This window comes from Mus caroli, unplaced genomic scaffold (genome assembly GCF_978045245.1).
Source record: "Mus caroli unplaced genomic scaffold, Mus_caroli_1 scaffold_3, whole genome shotgun sequence".
NCBI lineage: Eukaryota > Metazoa > Chordata > Mammalia > Rodentia > Muridae > Mus > Mus caroli.
The window spans coordinates 156,139,559-156,163,607 of record NW_028227258.1 but is presented as its reverse complement, the minus strand read 5'-3'; the positions used below and the strand labels follow the sequence as shown (position 1 = coordinate 156,163,607).

At 35.4% G+C, this 24,049-nt stretch overlaps 1 protein-coding gene across 3 annotated transcripts in view; it reads left to right on the top strand.

Moving 5' to 3' along the window:
* The window catches only part of Zfhx4 (zinc finger homeobox 4), a 201,065-nt gene that overhangs the window by 26,584 nt on the left and 150,432 nt on the right, over positions 1-24,049 (top strand). For 2 of the 3 annotated variants that reach the window (XM_021158463.2, XM_029474929.2), the window contains exon 3: positions 226-728. In XM_021158463.2, coding sequence (XP_021014122.1) covers positions 226-728 — 503 coding nt within the window. The remainder of the gene's footprint in view (positions 1-225; positions 729-24,049) is intronic. The other variant, XM_021158465.2, reaches the window with a different exon arrangement.

The following is a 24,049-nucleotide window of genomic DNA, read 5'->3' as shown; positions in this document are numbered from 1 at the left end:
GATGACATCATGCCCGATAGGAGTAATTAAAGCTATCTGCTGAGGGAATTTAGAAGTTGAAAGGGAAGATTGTAATTGACCCTGATCCAATCCTATTACAGCTTTTTATAGTTTAAGCTCTAGAGAAAGCACATTCCTTGTCAAGACTTTTTTTTTTCTTTAACATTCTTTCATGTGTGCTGTGTTTTCTAGTCTCTATTTTTCCTTTTAATTTTTCCCCTGTAGTAAATAATGAGCTGCCGCCTGAAATCCGGCTTGCCAGTGGTCAGCTAATGGGTGATGACCTGTCCCTCCTTACTGCAGGAGAGCTGTCACCTTATATCAGTGACCCGGCGCTGAAGCTATTCCAGTGTGCTGTTTGCAACAAATTCACCTCTGACAGCCTGGAGGCTCTAAGTGTGCATGTGAACAGCGAGCGCTCTCTCCCTGAAGAGGAATGGAGAGCTGTAATTGGAGATATCTACCAGTGCAAGCTCTGCAACTACAACACACAGCTCAAAGCCAACTTCCAGCTCCACTGCAAGACTGATAAGCATATGCAGAAATACCAGCTGGTGGCCCACATCAAGGAAGGGGGCAAAAGCAATGAGTGGAGGCTGAAGTGCATTGCCATTGGCAACCCTGTTCACCTAAAGTGTAACGCCTGTGACTACTACACCAACAGTGTGGATAAATTACGTCTGCATACTACCAATCACAGGCACGAGGCAGCCCTGAAACTCTACAAGGTAAGCCATGCCATCCATTTTCATTGGCTCAGAGTAGAGAACAGCATTAACCATTTCAGAGTTTGGAGACTATAGCGGAGAGGGCAGGTGAAAGGATCAAGATGCACAGTTTCTTTTGCCATTCACAAAGGTATATGAAATGCATGCCAGTGGAAACTAGGGGCTTGCTTATTGCCCCTTTTCCACCTCTCTCAGAGGCATAAATTGTTCCTTAGCTTCCTGCAACAAAAAATATTTTCTGGATATTGTCATTAGGAAAATGGTACTTTAAGGTTATGTTTTATTGATTGTTTTTACAAAACAAAACCAAAATACCACTAAGTGTTAATGGGTGCAAGGAACAGAGGACACAGGCATGACCTGCACTGTAAATGTATCATTTATTTGGTAATAAACAAGAATGACCCAAACAGAACATTTGTGTCTGTGCACTCTTGGTGACATAGAATAAACACACTCTTGCTTAGCATCAGTTGGAAGTCTCTTCAGGAAAACTTTGTGGTTCTTTTCCATGATTGCTTTCCCAACTGGTAATATTATCTCTCCTCCCCAAAGGGTGTAGCCTACATAAATATGCTCTTAAGATGACAAGTGCTCTTTTATCTTTACTGAGAAAAAATATGCAGACATTATTCATACTTGAAAGTAATGAACAACATGAATTGCACAACTTGTCTTGATATTTTCTAATAACCCTAATGTCTGATGAATTTATTTTTTGTAGTTAGTTCACTGGATTGTCTTGATGCTCTTGGTTCCTGTACAGTTGTAGAACATTTATTTTTATGATGAATAACTTGGTTACTTACTAAAAAAAAAATCTTCTTTTGTCTAGAGGATATTAAAATTCAGAAAATATTACAAACCATTAGTTATTGTAACAAGCTCTAAATATGATTACAAAATCCATTTTGCAAGTGTTATCTATTGATTTATACTAGAAATCAGTGATAACTATACTATCAGGAGTCAACCAACAATTTTCTAGTCATGTTTAAAATTGCAAGCACAACTACAAAAGCAGATGTGGCCATTTGGGTTAGGCTCAGGAATTATTTATTTAGATTGGTCTTGTGCTGTGCACTTCAGTTGTTTCCGTTTAAATTTTAGATAGATGTACTATGCACAAAAACCTACAGTCTTGATGTGAGATTTGTAACCTTGTTCCTGCTATATTGGCACTGTGTGGATCGATAATGAAAGCATTAGATTTGGGCTGCTCTGTTTGTGGGGGAGTGCAGGCCCAAATGTAAGATGGAATACTTCTACCTCAGTGCTATTGAAAACACTATAAAGGATTAATTGTATTATAATTCATGGGTTTTGCAGCAACAGTTGACAACTGTTCAATTGCCTACTTTTTTTTCTGTTGATATCTGACCTATTAAAAGTTTTAGAATACCTAGGAGAAAAAAAAACAAACATTAAATGTGTATAAATAATAGATTTAGACCCTGGGAGCTATATAGAATATTCATGATCTATGTTTATATTCATGCTGTTCCTCTAACACTTTAAATTAATATGTTGTGCATAAGAGATATAAATGTACAGATATTCTACTTTATTATTTTCAGGCAGAAACCTAGTGAAAGGGTTGTTTATTTTCTTAGAATAGGTTATTTAATAAAACCGTCTTACAATTCTTCATATGTGTATAGGTGTGTGTGTGTGTGTGCCTGTGTGTATAAATTCATGCAGTTCTTTCTATAAGCATGTGTGGGCCACCTTAGTCCTGCACGGTCATTTTCAAAATTCTAGGGTTTGTCTCGATGTTAGAGACATTAGAGGTATAGTTGGACAGTGACTTCAAATTGATAAAGACCCATTATGATAAACACTTGATTCTAAAGACAGCTGTAATGCCAAAGCACATTAGATCCCACAAGCAGAAGATGAATACCTATCTTAAAGATCCTATAAAACATATAATGTGCCCTTTGATTGTTTATCCCTTAATTAGCCAAGTATACCTAATATAGTGCTTTAATGTTAATATTTAATGATAATTTAATATTGACAACAGACAAAAGTTATTATGAAAAGTTACACTAAAATTCAAAGAACACCAAAAATACTTCAGTACTGAAACCTGTATTTGACAATTCATCTATTTTTAAATAATTCTAGAATAGAAAAACTAAAACTGAGTAGTTGTTTATTAAACATAATTCCAAACTCAATTCAGAATTTACTTGATTCAGACATAGAGTATTTCAAGCACAGTGATGAGGAGACTAGCTTGGCTAGCTTGTTTCAGCAAAATAATATTGACTCATAAGTAACATTAACTGCTTTTATATGAGAACCTAAGGAATTGGCTCGGGCCTGAAAAAATTCATAGTTTATCATGTGGCTTAAATATTGAAATTAGACTTAAAATAGTCTCTTAGTTAATGACTGGACAATAATCTTCTCTATGAAATTTATTTTTATTAAGAATTTAATTTGCTCCATTGCACATTGAGAATTATTTGTTATTAGAAACTTGAGGAAAGTAGCAAGCTGCATTTGTAAGACAGACATAGAGCTGCAAGAAAAGAGCTTGGCTCATTATTGACAACATATTGATTCATAATGTTCTAAATGTGGTGACATGTCAGTTCAATTTGAATAAAACACTCTACTCATTGTGCTGTCAAGCTGAAGAAGCATCGCCTAAAAGAACTATGTGCCTTTTACTCCGTTTAAGGAGGGTAAAGGTTAAAGGTTAAAGGTTAGCATAAAAGCATCGTCTCTTGAGCTGCTTACCTTTAAACTGATCAATTTTATGAAAATCTGTATTACAGATGTTGTTTTAATGTATTTGGCAGGATTTAGACAGATTTATCATTAGATGCAAGGTAGTAAAAAGTTATTTCTTTTAGATAATCAGAACAACACATCTCCTTTAGGTAGATGGCTTGTGGGCTGTGGTATTTTGGCAAGGAACCCAGAGGCAGAATGTGTTGATGGTCTTTCCGTATGGGAAATAAATAAATGTTATGTCTATTGCTAACAATGACTGGAAAAAATACCATTATGTTGATTTCTAAAGATGACTAGGGGAGAAAAAAACCAGAACTATGTTCACTTTTGGCAGTGTTACTTTCCTCTAAATTTTTTTTTTCCTCTAAAAACCAATTCGGTCATTGTTTAAAAATCTTCCTCATTTTTTCAGTGAAGTTTTCTGAAGTTCTAAAACAATCTTATCTTGACATTTTTTTTTCCTCCAGAAACTTTAACAACGAAAGAAAGTTGGTCAAGGAAAAGGAAACAGAAAAAAAAAATCTCATTATCTTTAATCTTCTCTTTTAATGTCTGGATGCATATTTAAAGTGAAGCTAATAAATGCTAAGTGTGCAGACAGTTAAAACTGGTCCTGCAAGTTAATAACCATAGACATACATATGTAAATATGTAACCGTGGTTTTAAGGTAGTCAATTTACGAGGCTAAACTATAATTTTTAAAATTTCATGCTTTTATAGTCTCTTAAAAGTTTGGTTTTCACATGCTGGGTCCTTACTAAATGTTTGTATGATGTCAGAAACTAATGAGGCACCAGAGGAGTGGCTGAAGGGCCTCCTTCACTTTCTCTCAGCCTTCATCTTAAAAATACATTCTAATTTGCTCTGCTTCTGTAATGAACCCTGACATTTTCTGACGAGTCCAGTGGAAAGTTGTAATGATACCTACTTAGCATTATACATGAGAATTGGAACAATTAAGGAAACTTTGGGCAATATTCTAGATTATCCTGGAGAATGTTCTTCCTTTGTGAAACTGGCTTTTCTGGCCACCCTATTGACTTAACTATTGCCCTGGGTGGGGCTTGCCTCTGCTTAGCTCTCCATGCCCTCTGACAGCCCTCTTCCTCCTTGTGAATGTATGAGTGTTCACAAATCTCTTGGTTCAAAGTCAAAAGCTTAACTATATGAGGAGTTTTCCTCCTTGCCTCTGCTGAGTTTCTCAATGCTGTTTTGCTATTTGGATTTCACAACACCTAAAAGCACTGAAGCACCGGGCCGTCGCTGTGATGAGCTATGGCACACACATGAGGCTTATTCCTAGGTACTTATAGGGTAACACTGACCCAAGGAACAGTTTTCAATGTTTCTCATTATTTGTGATATAAAGAAAGGTTAAGAACTAAAACTCAAGGGGAATGGAGAATGGGCATAGAAGACAATGAAGGATGCACATTGAGGAATGTGTGCATAGGATATAGTCCAAACACAGAATAATTGGCATTGCCTACTTCTTTGCTGTATTTACTAGTAGAAAATACTGAATGATTTGAAGGTATCGGTAGCCACTGGTATTTTCATAACTATATGCTCAAGTCCAACTTTGCAATTTAAAATCCAATAAACCAGATAGCATTTTAGTCACCGGTGTCCTTGTGTGATGGTGACAGCTCATAGGAGATGGTGTAGTATACATTTGCATAAAAGTGACTGTGTAAAAGGAAATTGCAGTGTGGAGATGGTGTGAGAAATCCAAGCAGGTTTTTCTTAATCTTATTCTAGACATTTGTTTAGATGAAGAAACCTGTTTTCAGAGATAAAAGTTATTCATAATAAACAGTAAACATTAAACTGAGTATTGAAATTTGTTTGTACTTTTTTTGTATTAGTTTCATATTAATGTTCATTTCAAGGTAGAAAGTGTGAAATTTAATAATAGTTGTAGGAGTTTTTGGTAAGTAATCAAAATTCAAATTATTCCATTCTATTCTCATATTATACGACAGGCAGAGGTTGAAAAAGTAATTTCTACAGTAGCACAATTCATGCTTGTATAATATTTAGAACTAATAAATACACAGATTAAAAAAAGGAAACTAGGTAACTAAAAAGACTAATAAACCATGGGTTCAGATCACACTATAATTGGTTGGCCCTTTCGACTATACAGCCTTCTAAGCATGATGTTGCCTGAACCGTATCCATGTGCAAACCAGGCCACTTCAGTACATATGTTGCCTTCTGTGACTGTACTCATGTGGCAAGTACTAAAGTATCCTCTGAGTCGAGAATCTTTTTTTCACCCCCAAGGCAAGAAAAATAACCCCAAAGTTATTAAATATAAACAGATGTTAATCCCCAGAGATGATTAATTTTAGCCAGTCTTATATCCATGTCAGGTTAAATAAAATAACAATGCGAAACTGTTATCAAACCTAGGCAGGATTTTTTTTTTTTAAAGAAAATATGGCATCAGATGGCTCCTGTCTTTGTTTTCTGTATGCTTGTCCTTACACTGTGCTTCTTTCTCCCTATATGTGTTACGGAACCACAACGCTTCCCACCTGAGTCTTCTACTCATGAATTACTCCATATTGCAAGCTTAGCTAACTTCCTCAGCAAATCTAAGTAAGCATTCTTTTAATTAAGGGAAACAGAAGCATCAGCAGTTGTAAATGCCTTTCTAGGTTTTTTTTTTTTTTTCTTTTTTTTCAGAATGAGCTGTTGTTAATGTATTTTCTTGCTCTGGAAAATTTCTGTTAGGGTGACAGGAGATGGTTCAGTGCTCAGGCAATCAGTTGAGAGTCAGGACCACATAGAGAAATCCCCTTTCCTAGAGTTTCTTCCATTTACTGTTTCTGAATACACACACAGCCACTGCTGCTGCCACCATACAAACACACCTCGGAAATTTAGTCAACAGGTTGACAATACTGTTCACTCTCGGTCTCAGGTCAACTTGTATTTTTTAAATCACACACTTTTGTATTTTATGCTCATTCTGTATAACCTGGAATGTTAGCCTACTTATCCAGAAGTATTAAATGGCTTCTATGTGACCTGTCCTGATGTCTTTTAGGTAAAATGAACCAAGTGTCATCACATAATTCTGGACTCTCATGAGAATTTACTTGGCTTAATCTATCCCTTTCCCATGGAGCTGGTATGCAGTTGTTGAAGCACTCAAAGACCTGGTATATAAAAGTGCAACCACAGTCATATGTTCGGCAGGCCTCATACTGCTGAAAGGGTCTTGGCCTGGGGTGGAGTGAGGAGGAGCTGGCATGTGTGTAATGGCCACAGTTCTGCTTCCAGAACATCTGGCCTCCCTAAGCCCTACTGCAGATACTTTAGCAAGTCTGCTTTGAGTCTGTGCCCATGCTAAGGGGGAATTCACACAGATATGGAGATGCATTAATTATTCAGACAACTCAAGCACTAGAGATGATTTCTCCTCACACTGTTGGGAGCTTTCATCCTGAGTGGATGTGATTTATTAAGAGTGAACCAGGAGGTATAGCAATCCCTTACCATCAGGAAATGTTTACATGGACTCTGTAACCTAGATGTATTGATTGATTCTGACACAGGATCACTATTTGAAGAAGACCTAGATGATATGTTACTTCCTGTCTCTAGTAAGCAGAGAAGCATTTATTGAACACTTATTATATATCAGGCTCTGGATATAACTGCATGGTGAGTCTATCCATTAAGGTGATAGTAAGATGACTTCCTAAGTGTTGTGAAGAGACAGGGTTTTCTGAGATTGTATTTTCAAATTCGACTCTTCATAATTGCACATAAATTTTGGACTCAGGGACATTCATAAAAATTACAAGTTTAATCTGGCTACTCCAAGTTTCCCTGCTTTTTTTCATCTACACTTAGTAAGAAGTCTGAATGTTCCAAGTATCTTGAATGTCCATAATTACACAATAATCCTATTTGTGTATCTTGGGATACTCTATTGTACTGCATAGTAACCATTTACATATCAGCTTAAGATGAGAATTTTTTACAAGTTTAATTCAAAAAAGAGATTTCATTGGTTGACACATTCATAGTTATTCTTGAAATACAAGCATGCTTCTCTGTGTTGTTGAAAAAATGATATGAGTCCTGGAAACACACATAAAACCAATTTACAATGCAGTGAGAGTTCCATCTAAAGGAACATCATCATGTCACAGAAGATAACAGCTATGCATATCAATACTTGTATACATATCAATATCATATTCATATAAATACTTGTGTACATTTGGTTATACACTATTTAATTTATAATTTAATGTCTTGTGAGCTGTGGTGACACATAATGTCAAGACTTGCAATACTGAGGTAGGAAAGTTATGATTCCAGTCTGGCTCACAGTGAGATCCTGCTGTGAGAAAGGACATGAAAGAAAACAAATCCTGTTTTTTCTACCTATAAGGAAAAATTCTATGTGTGTGTGTGTGTGTGTGTGTATATATACACACACACACATACATACACACATATATATACATATATATATATATATGTATATATATATATATATATCATGTACAAGTATAGTGTGCATATTAAAGCATATGAGAATAGATTCACCTAAAACCTTTTAATCAATGGAAATATTTGATAGCATGGAACTTATATTGGCCTCTCATCTTGAGAAAGGAGTAAGTTGGGATGACATTTGTCCTTCAAGCAAATTGTGTGTGTGTGTGTGTGTGTGTGTGTGTGTGTGTGATAGTCTCTGTGTATGCAGGTAAAAATATCTACACAAACACATCCACAAATATTGAAAGAGGCCAGAGGTATGCATCAGGTATTGAACCTTGTTGCTCTCTACTTTTATTCATTGAAATAGGGTCTAACACTGAACCTGATGCTCATGGATTCAGTTAAAGTGGTTGGTAATGAGTTTCATGGGTTCTGCTGTTTCAACCCTCACCATTCTCTGGTGCTAGGGTTACATGCATGCATCAGCATGCTAGGCTCTTTCTGTGGAGATGGGGAACCTGAACTCAGGTCCTCATTCTTAAGCAGGAGGTATTTTGGAGACCAAGCTGTCTTTTCAGACTTCCACCTTCAAGCAGTTTTTAAGGGGTAGTACAGAGGAAGCTTGGGGTTGAGGGAATATATACCCAGATATTTGATGATGGAAATGAATGGAAAGTAAGGTTGGGAGTGCAAAGATAGACTCAAATGCATGGCAACACAAGTTTTGAAGAACACCCTTTACACTTTTGTAATATTGATTACTTCTTTTGTAACAATGTATTCTGTTTTAAAAGATCTTCATTTATCGGTGGAATCGGTATATGATTAATGATATACTGAGGAGACTCTCCCTAAAAGTATTTCTTTGTATAATGGCAGATAATCTATTGACAATGAAACCATATTGAGAATTTGTTCTTGTACTTTTTGCCTTTTACAATTGCATTACTGTCTGAAGAAAGAATATGCACTAAATAAAATTAGAAGTTAAATGTTACACTACATTGTCTTATCACCCTTCCAAATATTTAAATACAGTCATTCATACTTCAGCATGCAAGAAGTCCAAGATTCAGGAGTTTCACAGCTTCTCATAGAAAGTAAGACTTTCCCTGTACCTCTGCCATCAATAAGAAAACCTTTTTATGTTTGAGGACAGCAAAAGCGAGGTGCAGGGAAAGCAGAGAGGCTGGCAGCTGATAAGCTTTGCTACTTGGTCTTCAGCACCATCATGTTGGGTATCATTTTCAGATCTTTAAACCAGTACATTTCCTAAAGTGTTGACAGGGAGAGTGGGACCGAACCAGTGGGTCTGTATACACAAATGCCATGCACTGAAGTGATATTCTTAAACCAGCCGTCTATTAGCCAGATGGGAAACTTATAGTTAAGCAGTCACCTGACTATTTCCTATAACTATGGAATTATTCTGCTTTTAGCAATGTCCTTGTATTGGCATGTTTGGGTGTTTGGTATATTAAACAGGATTGATTAATCTAGTATTTATCACTTTTAGTGCTGGTGCTAGCAAGTTAAGCCCCTCTTGGTGGCTGCATTAATTCATTCATGTCACCAGGCTGTGATATTCTAATGGTCTCCCACTAGCCTGATGAAGGAGATGGTGGAATGCAGCTGGTGCTGTGGCCAGAATAGCTGGAACAGTCTGTCACCTACAGGGTGCTGTGGCCAGAACAGCTGGAATGGTCACTCACCCAGAGGGTGGGCCACTTCTCTTTTTCCCAGTATCTTTAGAACTCATGGAGGAGTCCTAATCACCTGCAATCTATCAGGATTGTTTAAAATAGTTTGTTGCTTTGAATTATTATTATTTTTGTATTTTTATATTTTGTTTCTTTCTTTAACCATTGTATATTTTTGTGAACCAGAGCCTCATTTATCCCAAACTAACATCTATTCTTCCTCTCTCTTCTCTTCCCTTTTTTAATCCTTGAATTCAGCCTTTATTTATTTATTTTTATTTTTATTTTTTTTGGTTCATTTTAAGATTCTTAGGGTTACACCTCCTACACATGTTGGTGGTCCCCCTTCCTACCTCTGTTCCCTTCAAACATTTGCCAAATATTTCATTGTGAAACCCAGTCTCCTTATGTTGTCTGCTCATAAAGATGTTTGAAGAAACTTGACTCTACTTGACTTCTTGACTACTTGACTCTGTAGATTTGTTTGATCATTCACCTAAATGTTGACCACTTGTATTGACACAATGGTCTTTTATTGAAAAGTGAGAATTGTCTGAGTTTTGGAAGTTTGTAACTGGTGTGTGTAAAGTAGTTTAGGACATTTGTTATTTCTGTTGGGTATAGTTTTCCAAGGCTATTACTATTTCTAACTGTCCATTTGGCAAGCCTAAGAAGAATACCATCGTTTTAAAGATATATATCCTCAGAGATTAAAATTGTCCAATGTTCACCTGTGAGATACTGGGTACCAAGCCTTATTGCCATCACTTGTACAGTCCATTTGTAAGACATCTTTGTCAATTTGCTATTAGCACTGACCAGAGATTTTCTACAGAATTAATAGTGGTGCCTTTAAAGCAAGATTCACAACTAATGGAGAATTATGCACATATCAGAATTTGTCATTGAGAATTACTCTTTTGATATATTTATGTTATACAGCAATTGAAAAGGCTGAAACTCTTGTTGTTTACATTGTAATTTTAAAATTACTATATTTTAAGAAGAATTTCAATATCTTTTGAAAAATAATTGGTGAAGTCAAGTTGTCATCATAATTATATCATCATCATTATCATCATCATCATGCAGTAAGAATTAACCCTAGAGTGGGAAGAAATTCAAGGAAGAAATACTGTCTCATTATTGGATTTTTGTTTGCTTACATTTTTGTTATAAAAATCAAATGACTAAAACCAATATTTGTGAGGAAACACAAATATTTCAGTGATGACAACTCCTTAAGAAATTCCTTCCAGTCTCATAAACAAATTATTTAAAAATAGATGCAAGGATGCAGTCATTTGAATATGGTGTCCCATATTCTGAATATTTTGTCCCCAGTTGATGGTACCTTGTTAAGAGAGATTGAGAGATGCTGTTTAGCTGAAGGAGGTGGAAGATGTATTATTCTTGATCTCTTCCTGCTGCTCTCTCTGCTTCCTGGCACACCCTGATGTGAACCCAGCTTCTCCATCATGCCTTTCTCACCATTGATGGAGTAGGATTCCCCATAGCTCTTTGAGCTAAAATAAGTCTTTCCCCTCAAGCAGATTTTGTCAAGCAGTTTGGTTGTAAAATACAAAATTAACTAATACAAAGGAACATTATAAGTAGCCTTTCTTTAGAGTAATTCAGTCTTTAATCCTTTTGTTGTCTTAAGTATTGAGAAACCCAAAGTGATCTTTCTGAAGACCTACTTAGATTTAGAGCATTACTTTTTAATATTTAGCTGGATGTACTTCTGCCTTTTACTCACACATTAGCAAGGGAGTTAATTTTCCAACTGACCAAGTTTTTCTCTATTTATTTAGATGTGTGATTCAGAATAGATTAGCAAGTATGGTTTTCTGCAAGCACTTGTACTACGTACTGGGCCACTGTTTTCCTTTCTTTTGGAACTATGGTCCTTAGTGATAGCAACTTGATGATCTTAAAACAATCGAAACAGAAGATGTTTGTGAAAATCAGATACACACATGCAAACAGATAGACTTTTCTCCAAATGAGCAATTTAATTCTTTCAGTGAACAGAGAAAATGGGCATGTGTTTAGGGTCACATGTTTAAGGTATTAAAAATGATGAAAATATGCTTTAGTTGGTATATTCTGTATGTATCTCTATAGCCCTACGTATAAGTATGTTACTCAAATCATGGAATAAATTTTCTACATGTGTACATAGGGATGGCAGGGTAAGAAAGAAGGAGATGGAGGGGGTCGCTCTATATATGAAAATGTATTAAAATTATAAAAATTGATGACGATCATAATTTAATCAGTAATATTTATTTTGTTTGAAGTAGGAACTTCTTCCCGTACACTGTGGTTTTGGTCCTTAGAGATAATAAGCCTTTGATGATATTGTACAAGTCAGTAGCAAGTACTAAAGAGTTCTGAATGTACACATGACTAATCAAAGGTTCAGGGAACAGGACATGATTTGGTAAATGTCATAGGTTCTCCAAAAGGTAAATGGCACATGGAGACTTTCTGCCACAAGCGAGGCAGATCTGAGCCCAACCTTGGAGAAGGCAGCTTTTCATAAAGGCTTTTGCACTGTCTATTAAGAATTTATTTTATTTTTTTTTTCTTTTAAAATAAAGTGTTTCTCAAATTGATCCCTACCCAGTTAGTACTCTGTCCTTTCTTTGGTCTTAAAACAACAATATATACCACAGGATACTCGGAGGTATTGAAACACAAGTACTCAGGCAATAGCCAACAAGGCAGGAATATTCAGTGTTTAATTTAAGCATCCGATTGTTGAGGAAACTGTGACAAATGATCACTGAAAGTTGTTATAAGATAGAGCAGGAAGAAGCATAATTTATATGTCATAAATACTAGTGTGTTTAGCTTGTGAAGAACATTGAGCCTTGCCTCTGTTTTACTGTGTCTGTTAGCCATAAAAACAATTATAATTATTTGTAAGGACTTGATTAAGATATGGATTGTATTCTTCATATTTCATTGACTTATAATGCAATTGAAGAGTATTTAAAATATTTAAAAATACTATAATCATCATTATAATTGACTTTGGAGTATTTTCCTCAGCTGAAAAAGAAATCTTGTACTAATTTAGTTGCCCACAACCATTCTGAACTTTCACTCCCATGGCTCTGGGTAACAGCTAATTGCCTTCTGTCTCTATAAACTTGATTATTGTGGTATATAAGCTTTATTTTAATTTCTCTAAGTTAGGGAATCTGTAGTGTGTTTTCAAGAAGAGCAATTACTAATATCAATTGGATTTTTTTTTTACTATGGTCAGTGATTTCTAATTTATGTGTGGTTAACTAACTGCCAGTTGCCTTTTTAAAAAATACTTCAAAGACTTGCTAACCTGTAGGAAGCCTTTGGTTTGATCACTAGCTAGACACACATACACACACACACACACACACACACACATACACGTACAGACAGACACATACATGCATACACACACGCACACATACAACACACTCATCTATTACCTTCTGGCCACCTGGCTTAATGAAGAAATTTCTTAGTAGCATTTATTGAGCATGTATTTAGTGGTGAGAAAATAATACCATATGTTCTTCATGTTGCTTTTTTAGACTTAAAATGTAAATTTCTAATCATATGCATGCATGTATCTCTGTGTTGAATATGCAAATATAAATGCAGATGCCTGTGGAGGCCAGACAAGGGTATCAGATTCCAGAGCCATAGTAACAGGAAGTTGTAAGATGTCATGTAGCTACTGGGAACCAAGCTTCAGTTCTCTGAGTAATTTCTCTATCCCCAGTAAGATGTTAATATATCAAGTTATTGATACATCACAACTTCTCTTATATATATGTATAGCTATTAGGAAAGTTTGAAGATGAAATCAATATAAATGAAAATTTAATTGATTAATCTCACATAGCTGGTAACACTGAGGACTAAATTAAATTTGAATCCAGTGTGACTCTTGGTCTTCTATCATTATTCAGGAAATTCATCATGGTAAAGACACTTCATTGTAATAGTGCCTAGCCAGGAGAGTTCTGTTTATGTCATAAAGACATGAAGTATTGGAGTGACTGTCTTAGATGCTCATTGTAGGGGCACACCCCTGGAGGAAAAGAAAAGTCATAATAAGACAGATGGAGATGTAGAGATGGCAAGTTAGCAAAATTTTGGATAGTAAAATGCAGGCTTCACCTTTTGAATATCTGAATGTTAACAATTTCATTTATAATTTTTTTCACTGAAAAATTAGCCATTTATTTTGGTCACACTATAATTTTGAAAATATTTACCAACTGGATTTCTTGTGATACTGAAAATTAATGTTTTTTTTAAGATAACTTATATCTACTAAAATATATGTCTGTTATACTGATACTTTAATAATGCACAGACATTTATTTATCACATTGGTAGACAAACACTGTACTGAGTGCCAAAGACAAATAGACAGCCATAGAGGAAATATGATGAACTTCCTGCCCTCAGTTAATTCACCATTTGAAGCAATGACTTTGGCCGTTTATATACTACACTTAGCAGGGTTTGTGCAGTCATGGCATTAGGAAATGCCATGTATATGTAGATATAGAGTTTTTAAAAAATCTTTTAAAGAAATACCAAATATACCTAATAACAGGAATTCAGTCTTTTGGCTCCTTTGCCTATATGGTGTCTACAGAACATCATTTTTGCATTTTCACAAAAGTAAGGATGTAACAAATATTTCTCAGAGTATTACTTGCAACATGAGAGTTATTTTTTTCTTTTATAGGCATGGAAAATAAATAATCTATGTTCTATATATAATAAAATAAGAAAGGTAAAACAGCCCTAGTATTTTATCTGTTGCTATTCTAGTCACTACCCTCTTAGATTAAAATAATTACTCATTTTCTTTGAGGTTTCCAATTCTCAGAGACCTCATCTTCATAAGGCTTGTTGATATGGGCACAGGGCAGACAATGGTTAAGCTGCCAGTGTTCCTAAGGACCTTGCTATGACATAACTCTTTCTGTTTAATGCAAATAACTGAAAGAGATGTTCTGCAGGAGATCATGGTAATTTTATATATTATTTTATGATAAAAGATTCTCCAAACTGCTTTATGAGTTGGAAATAGAAAAACTGAACCATAGGCTGATGAGTTCAGCAGCTGTACCATGAAGACCTGGGTAGATTAATAAGTTTGGATAAAGGTAGGTATCACTTTTGGTGCCCTCTATTATTAATTAATTAAGGATGAATTTTGAATAGAGCATGTCAGGTGATATCTTAGTCAATGAAAGCTACTCATAACGCTATAGTTTTCTGTGCAATAACCAACAAAATTTAAAAGAAGGTCTATGTCTTCCATTGTCAAATTGTCAAAGTGGCTTTCTCTTCATTATGGTTTTTTTTTTTTTTTGCAATTATTTTTGTGCCTTAGTTAGTATATTAGTAGTGGAATGAACTCCCTTCCCCAAGCCCTTAATGAGTTCCATAGATCTTAATTATGGTACAAAAATAGCTCTAAAAATGTATTCCATGATGAAAACTTTTCTTACATGTTTGGAATATCTTTAGCTACTGGCAGAGATTTGTGTATTGGCGATAACTTCTTTCTTGGTATTTGCAAGGCACTTTTATTTTCATTTTCTGTAAGTACACTTGCTCACTACTTGTACCTGCAAGTTGACCTGAAATATCATACCTACCTTTATCTCCATCATTGGCCTTCAAATGGAGTTGGCTTTGAAGGAAAATGCAGCTATATTCATCAACTTAAAAAGGGATGACTACAGCTTTCTATAAGTTTTTATAAATAAAAAAGGTTTGTGTTTCTTTTCATGTGTTTCCCCTTCAATATCCATCCTTTCTAAGAAGTTTGTCTTCAGAAAGGGAGTCATGCATGACAATTTTCAAGGCTGCCAAGTGAGACTTTACAAATGAATAGTTAGGAAGTGAAGCTCACAATTGTTCGAGGAACCTAAGAGGCCTTCCAGGCTGTCGCTGCTTTTACTTTACTTTCTGGGATGTTTTGGCCTCCACACTCTCTACCCTATGGGTTCTGAGTTACAAATAGATTTTGAACAGAAGGACTAACTTAATAGTCTTTGAAATCTTAATAAACTTAATCTTGTCTGGGTGTTCAATCCTCAATTTATGTCCAGCCTTAACAAATATCATAAATTTCAAATGTACTTATACATTACTTTGCTATTTTTGCTTTTTAAAAAAATTTAAGGGTGTGTATTTTCAGGTAGTTTTCCTATAAATATAAAGATGAACTATTTTTTTTTTTTATACATACAGAGAGATGGCTAAACTATCCATTGTAAGCACCTTAGTTTGTTCACTCTTTTTAGTTATTTGTCCATCGAAAGCCTGTGCTGCCAGGACCCACTAGGTAACAAGGATCTAGCACCAAGCAACAGAGATAAAGGTCTCACTCTGGCAGAACAGATGGATGCTTTTGGTTTAGAATGCAAACCTATTTCATCAGTACCTTGCCATTTACACAAGTTGACTTCTTCAGATCGTAGGAGGAAGTGGAGAATCTGAGACACTATTAAGGAAGAACGGGCAGAAATCAGGTAGTTTCTTTCAATATTGATAATATAAAATGTTTTTGTCACTACTACGATAAAAGGAATTATTACATTATTATTGGAACAAGTGCATGTATACCACAAAGGATAATGTCAGTTACGATTGCGCGAGTGCTGTCTTCTGTGTGTATTAAGACAAGAGTTTCTTAATGTCCTGGAACTCAGGGTTCCTCCTACCTCTGCTTCTCCAGAAAGAGTATTGCATATATACCATTTCTATTTAGCTCTTGGTCCATGGATTCCAAGGGATTGAAATCAGTTTCTTATACTTAAGGTGAACCCTCAACTGACTATGATTTCAGCCAAGTCTAGACATAAAAAAATTTAAAAGCATTATTGTTGGAGAGCAAATATTTTCAAACTTTTAGAGTCTTGAGATGCCATGCAAAAATGTTCTCTAAAAATACCTTTCCCTCCAGCTGGCAGGTTTTAACAGAATATGATACAGAATGTTAGATGAAATGAAACTCAATAATAGACTCCCTGTTGAATGTTTGAAAATACATTGACGACATGGTCACAACTTCTGCCAATGTACTCTAGAAAACTCTATTTAAAGATACAGTTGTGGTAGTCAGCCAACTTTGTGTACTCTAGAGGATTGTATAGCTTCCTTGCAGATTGGCCATGGTGGCAATACTCACTACAATTATTAACTCGGCACAGTTCTGGAATCCTCACCTGGTACTCTCCTCGGAAGAATCCTCCTTCAAAGATGTGGTTCTTGCTAAGGTTGCTTTCATGAAGCCATCCCACGCATTGTCTCTGCTTGGTGCCTCATTTGGCCCAAAAGGACTGGAGTCTGACATGCTTTTGTTTACTAATATCTCACTTCGGTGGGATAAAATGCCAAATCTTATGATGGGCATGGAGATGTACAACTTTTAATTGTAACACTCGCGAGGCAGAGAAAGGCAGATTTCTGTGAATTTTAAGCCAGACTGGTCTAGAGGGCAAGGTTTAAAACATCCAGGCACTGTCTCAAAACAAACAAACAAACAAACAAACAAACAAACAAACAAAATGTACTAATAAAATCACTCTTTTGTTACTGTTGTTGAAGTTTTGTGACTTAGGTTAGCTGTTAAGACAAGAAATCATTTTCTAAGTCTTGAAGTAGGAACACACACACACAGAGGCATGCACACACAAACACACAAACAAATTGCCAAGCATGCTGGATTGAATTTTGTAAGAATGTCTTTTTATGGAAACATTTTTAGGATAGTGCTTTACTTGTTTGTAATTGCAGAAATCCACTTTCCCTATACAGGAACATATCCCTAGGCCATATATATTCTGTTTTCTAAACAGGAATCTTATGCGTCTCAGGAGAGCAGACTTACACAGGCTTGCCATGTGCATGCTCATTTGTAACCAACTTTAATGATTCTGCAAATTTTGTGTCATCTTGCTATTCTTGGAAGAAAGAATCTGAGGCTTGTTTTTGGACCTCTGTTCTAGAAGAATAAATAGAGATATAAATGTGTTCAGAGGTAGATGATGTGTGTGTGTCTGTGTGTGTGTGTCTGTGTGTGTGTGTGTGTGTGTTTGCTGGGCACTTTGTTCTATTTATGAAAGATAATGATGCAATGATACATTTGCTGTTATCTAAGATGGATTTTGTGGGAGCCACATTAACAGTGATTAAAAAAAACCAAACAACAACAGCAATAAAACCATATACAAACACACACATACATACACACACACACACACACACACACACACACACACACCTAAAACAAACAAAGAAACAAAAACCTAAACAGATGGGTAACAGAATCCACACTAAAAAGATGTGTTGCTTTGGGAAAGTCATTGTAGTGAGTGTAGATTTTGATCTTTGTGTTTCTTAAAGCAATGCCTATTTTGTAGATCAACCAGAAGTCATCTGTCAGCTCTGTACTAAATAGAAGAGCTGTGCTTTATTTAAATATGCATCTGTAGCAAAATGTCAGTTTTGGACTGTTTGGTAATCTCACTGATAATGTAGTTTATATTTTTAAAAGGATTCCAGCAAAATACCTACATTTCCACAAACAGAATGGTTAGAGCTGATTCAGCAATTTAGGTTAAAAAGAATTAAATTCATTATTTCTGGTCTTTGGGAAGACTTTAGTGGTCTTGATGACTTACTAACCATTACTGCTGATATATCAGACCAGCGAAGGATAAAGCTACTTGTGCTCCTGGAGTATAACTTGAGTACTTGGTTAATGGACGGTAATAGACAGCATGTAAACATGTATGCATGTATATACCAAGGAACTACAAACATTTTGTGCTGAGATAAAAGACATAGTATATCATTGCATTATATTGTTACATAAGTGTTTTGTTCTACTATGATACATTTGTCAGCCACCTGTGCCTGTACAAATTCAAGAACATTTCATAGTTACAGTCCTATAATACTAGTTAACACTGCTTCAAATTAAACCAATTTGCATAGCTTGGGGAAGCCACTGATACATAGGATCAAGGCAAGTGGGGAAGCTTATTTTGTGGTTTGTTTTTGACATTGTATTTTCATTGTAATAGTTCTTTCTTCCCTCTTCTTCCCCAACTTGTACATAATTCACCTTTTCATTGAGTCTCTGCCGAGAGCATGGAGATTTGTCCCTATACAGAAATCTAAAATGTCACTGCACAAAATCACCAAATAATACACAGTAAACCAGATATCATTTTAAAGAGAGAAAAGTTTTGCTAATTAGCAAGTAAAAGCCAAAAGTGTATTTTTTTTAAAAATTATATAAAGACTGTACTGCTTTGATAAAATGTACACATATGGCAATGACAAGAGAAGGTTTTCTGGGATTCAAATATTTGTATTTTCTTTGTTTATATACTTTTAGGTTGATGATGATTTCAAAAATGCATTTTTACCAGAAATATTGACACATTCTATATCAGATATATTTGCCACCTTATTAATTTTGATGCTGCTTTTGAATGCATAGCCATGAAGAGACATGTGAACTTGGAACCAAGGAAATTGTAGTACCAGTTGTAGAAGGAATTTTAGATTAAATCACCCTTTTAACTTTAGCGATGGTTTAAGATAGCAATATAGCTATTCTCTTAACTAATTTGACTTTATGTTTAATGAGTTTACATACTTGCATTTATTTATTTATTTATTTATTTACTTACTTATTTATATGAGGTCTTACTATATAACCCTGGTTATTCTAAAAATTCTCAATAAAGATCAGGGCTAAGCTCCCAATCATAGAGGTTGGACTGCTAAAGTCAGGGGCATGTGTCAGTACATTTCTTTCTTTCTCCTTTGTACCTATGTTATAGGAATGTTCTGAGGAAGCTGTAAGGAATAATAAATACAGAGATTGAGAATCCATAGATAAAATTGTATGCATATTGACTACAATGAGAGTATTAAAAATATTTCATGCCATTTGTAAGGTATCTCCATTGACTATAAAAGTCTATATTTTCGAGTTATATGTGCTTTAGCATGTAAATGTATTCCTTTTAAGAACTTTATAAAGCAAAGAATCCAAAATTAGTTCAAAGTCTAAACACTGATCAGTTGAATATATAAAAATCTTGAGCAAATATTTTAAAGAGCGTTTGTGGAACAGGGAAAAGAGATTATTTTTCAGATCCAGGTGAACAGTTTAATTAGCATTAAACTGTTAATTAGAATTAATTAATTAATTAGCATTCTGATGCTTCTGATTGATAGAGGGCTCCTACTTGCAGGATTTCTAGCTCACTTCTCCAGTGTCTGGAAAATTACATTTGACTGTCGCAATATTAACCAGATTTGATCTTGGCCTGTCTGAGGTCAAGCAGACTGGCCAGGTCAGCCTGTTTGTCTGTGTGCATGCACTGTGACATCTACTCAGAGTGACAGATAGAGGATGGGGGTGGGGAGGTTACACAAGGTGCTAACCTTCAGCTGACTAAAAGAAGCCTCTTCCGGCTGAGAACAAAGATCCAGGGCTTACATCCACTTTTGCTTTTCCCTCCCCACTCCTTGGGTATTTTCAGTGTTCATACTATTTTCCAGGAAGATGCTATGCTATTGGAGGAATGCATTTTCAGTAGAGGTAAAATCATTTGGATAAAAATGCAGTGATATTCATTAACATTTTTGTTCAAAATTTTCAACCAGCTTTAATACTATTTCCTAAGGGTTGACTTTGTTTGGCAGCTGACTTCACTGTCCATTCTAAAGAACTGTATCATCATTCCTGAAATGCACCCTGATTCTGCAAGAACATACATACATCAGCAGTTCTAGAACATTCGGGACATATTTTTAAAAGCTGTTAAAATAACTTTGACAACCCACAGTTCCTACTATGCTACCATTAAACACATCAAACAAACTTTTTTTTCTTTAATTTACAGTTTTCTGAGTAAAAATTCCTAAGAAACAATTTGGTTCCTAATTGATTTTCTACTTCAGTTGCTTTAAGTAGTGCCTGTGATATTTGATTACAGAGCAAGGCACCCATTTAACCTTCTGTTCTTTCCTGGCCAGGATTTCAAATACGATATAATGTTCCTCCCTGAGGCCCAGCAGGATTAGACAGCTAGAGGTAATCCCTGATAGGCTGAAACAGACCTGATAGAACTTCACCTCACTTGTTTGGGATTATACTCATGAATTTCAGCTCACCCAGAAACATTAACCCTTTGGGGACCTGGGTTGAGTACTCTATTCTAAAACAAAACAAAACAAAACAAAACAAAACAATAAATAAACAGAACCCTATTAGTTCGTCTTTATTTTTTAAACCAAAATATAATAGGAAATTTGATGCAAGAACAGATCTGTGATTCAACTTGTTTTCAACAAAGTGTGAATCTCCAATATATCAGTCCCAAGCTTTACATATATTTATCTCCCTAAATATAATTTTGTTTAGAAACTTTATGAAAAGTTCTGGTCTGAACATTCTATTCTCTCTTTTTTTTCATTTTTATTAGATATTTTCTTCATTTACATTTCAAATACTACCCCAAAAGTCCCCTATACCCTCCCCCACCCTGCTCCCCAACCCACCCACTCCCACTTCCTGGCCCCTAGCATTCCCCTGTACTGGGGTATATAATCTTCATAAGACCAAGGGCCTCTCATCCCCTTGATGGCCTACTAGGCCATCCTCTGTTACATATGCAACTAGAGGTACAAGAACAACAATATGAACATTCTATTTTTAATTCAAACTTTATTACATCGTTTTAGCAAAACAGCTATTAAAACTTTCTTCCTAAAAGTTTTTAAATCAAATCAGGATATATATAGAATTGTTAATTTATCCAAACAGCATTAATTCATTAAAATTCATTTTTATGATGATCTTCAGGAAATCTGATCAATAGGGTGGGTTAATGCTCAGGAATTTTTATATTAATTTAAAAATGATATGGAAGGCATATCAATTGCAAGAATCAATCCTGAGATAAAGTCTCTTTGGGACCTTGCCTCATAAAAGCTCACCTATCACAGACCATGTAAAAGCAGTGTGCCAGTTCCAGGAAGTTCACCTGCTAACCTTAACCTATCCTCGATGGCTCCTGACAAGCAGTAAAGAGGGAACAGGCAGGATTGATGGGAATTGATCTGTACTGAATGTCCATAGTTTTCTTTCCACATTTTCCTCAATCCTGAATTTAGACAGTATTTACATTGTATTAGATATTATAAATAATTATGGTTTTTTGTTTATTTGTTTGTTTTTTCGAGACAGGGTTTCTCTGTGTAGCCCTGGCTGTCCTGGAACTGCTCTGTACACCAGGCTGGCCTTGAACTTAGAAATCTGCTTGCCTCTGCCTCCCAAGTGCTAGGACTAAAGGCGTGCACCACCACTGCCTGGCTAATAATTATGTTTTTAAATGACATAGTTGTATCTAAACAAAACATGTAGACATATTTTTGCCTCATTTCTTCTAGGAGATCTAAGATTTAGCCAAACTGAATTGTATATGCTTAGCTGCAATGCCTTTTTTTTAGAGTATTTATTCAGCTGATTTGACAATTTACCTTTACATTCAATGGTGTTATAGGAATAAGCAGAAAGGAAAATTCCTCACTGTTAGATTAACTTCATTGGGACTTTATTTCAATTAAGTTTAACTCAAATACTAAACAATCTCAAATTTTGACCTCTTTTTTTATGTTTAACCTCTGTCCTGTCTCTTGTACCCGCTGTTTTCAAAATCATTATGTTTGTCACAAGTCTTTTGCTATAGGAACAAAAATGGTAGTGGTCACTGATTTGCTACATGGACTATTGAAAGTCAGCCCCTTATCATTTCCTATCAATTGTATTATCTACACTGAACACAAATAATGAAATGCATAGTAGTTACTTTAAAAATAATAAGTAAACACATACTCACACACACACACACAAAGTAAAGTTCTAGTCTGTGTAATAGCTTTCCCTTCCTGGTCATGGTTAAATCATATTGTGGAGGTGGAGGATAAATGACTTCATATAAAGTAGGTACTCTATATTGTAGGTTAACTGGAACCAAAGCAAGTATGAAAATTCCCAAACCTCATTTCAGCCAGGGGTTTCCAATCTCTTCCCATTCCTTTCATTAGAGTAAATTCCATAGGTTTGAGTTTAATTTTCTCTCTTTCCCCTCTAGGGGATATGAAAATGAACTAAGAAATGGCCAAGAGGCAGGAAATCAGTAGGAGCAAAGGAATAGTAAAAGGTATAGTTAATTCACAAATTGGAAAGTGAACCCCATGTTAATCAAAACATAAAAGGAAGGGCACATACTCTTTCAGTGAGGGGGCAGCATTGGGCCTTATGACTTTAATAATTTAAACATTGAAGTATAGGCCTGACACTATTAGGCCATCAAAACAAGGTCCTTACAAAGTCACAGGTTTGAAATGGGGTATTAGTGACAACTAACACACTCTGAGGCAGGATACCCCCAATCGTTGTGGAAGTGTTGACCTCTAGTCGTCTAGGCTTTTTGAGTTGACTTTAATATTTATATTAACAAGTAGTTTTATTAATAATTGAAATCAGTGATTCCTCTTTAGGTGATCAGAGGACTTCCTGCCATGTTCATAGGTTGCAAGGGGGAAAAAATGTAAGTTTGTTTGAGAGATTTGATCTCCTAGTAATCATGTGGTGAATAGTATGAACTCTTTGCCTATGGTAATATTTCTAGGTTGTAGATAAACTTAGTACATCAGCCTCCCTTCCTCAATTGCTTTTGTTAGTGTGTCCTTGATTCAGCAGGAACATTTCTTAAAAACTTAATGGAGCAAATGAAATCACAATAGAAGACGTATTTCTGCAGGATCTGTGAGATTGATTGTTCCTTTTTAGACCCCCTTCCCACAGAGACATTTCAGCAGAGATCCAGAATGTCAGACAAGAAAGGTGGCTGCTTGCCTGCTGTTTGGAATCTCAGTTGAATTGTTGGTATTACATTGAAAAGTATCTTGTTTTTGTTGGGTAGAGGTGGAGATGTGCTTTCAGAGTAGGGAGTTGTAACTTAAAAATCAGTGTGCTATGTGTTTAATTAACAAGGCTGCTTTTACTTACTTTTGTGCTAATTTTTGTGTCTAATTTTCACGGTTTTAAAGTCAGAGATGATTTCTATTCTTCCATTTAGGTGACATATTATTCCAATTAATTGGAAAAGTACGTTCTTCAGATGGATGGCTGGAGAATGGGGCTACTTAGACTCTGGCTCTTACAGTGGTCCTGGGATTAGCCCCTTTTCCTGATATGATTTTACATATGCCCTCAGTAAGATGCCAGTTCTTTGTTGTCTGTTATAAAATTCTATTGCATCAGCATGAACAAAACAGAA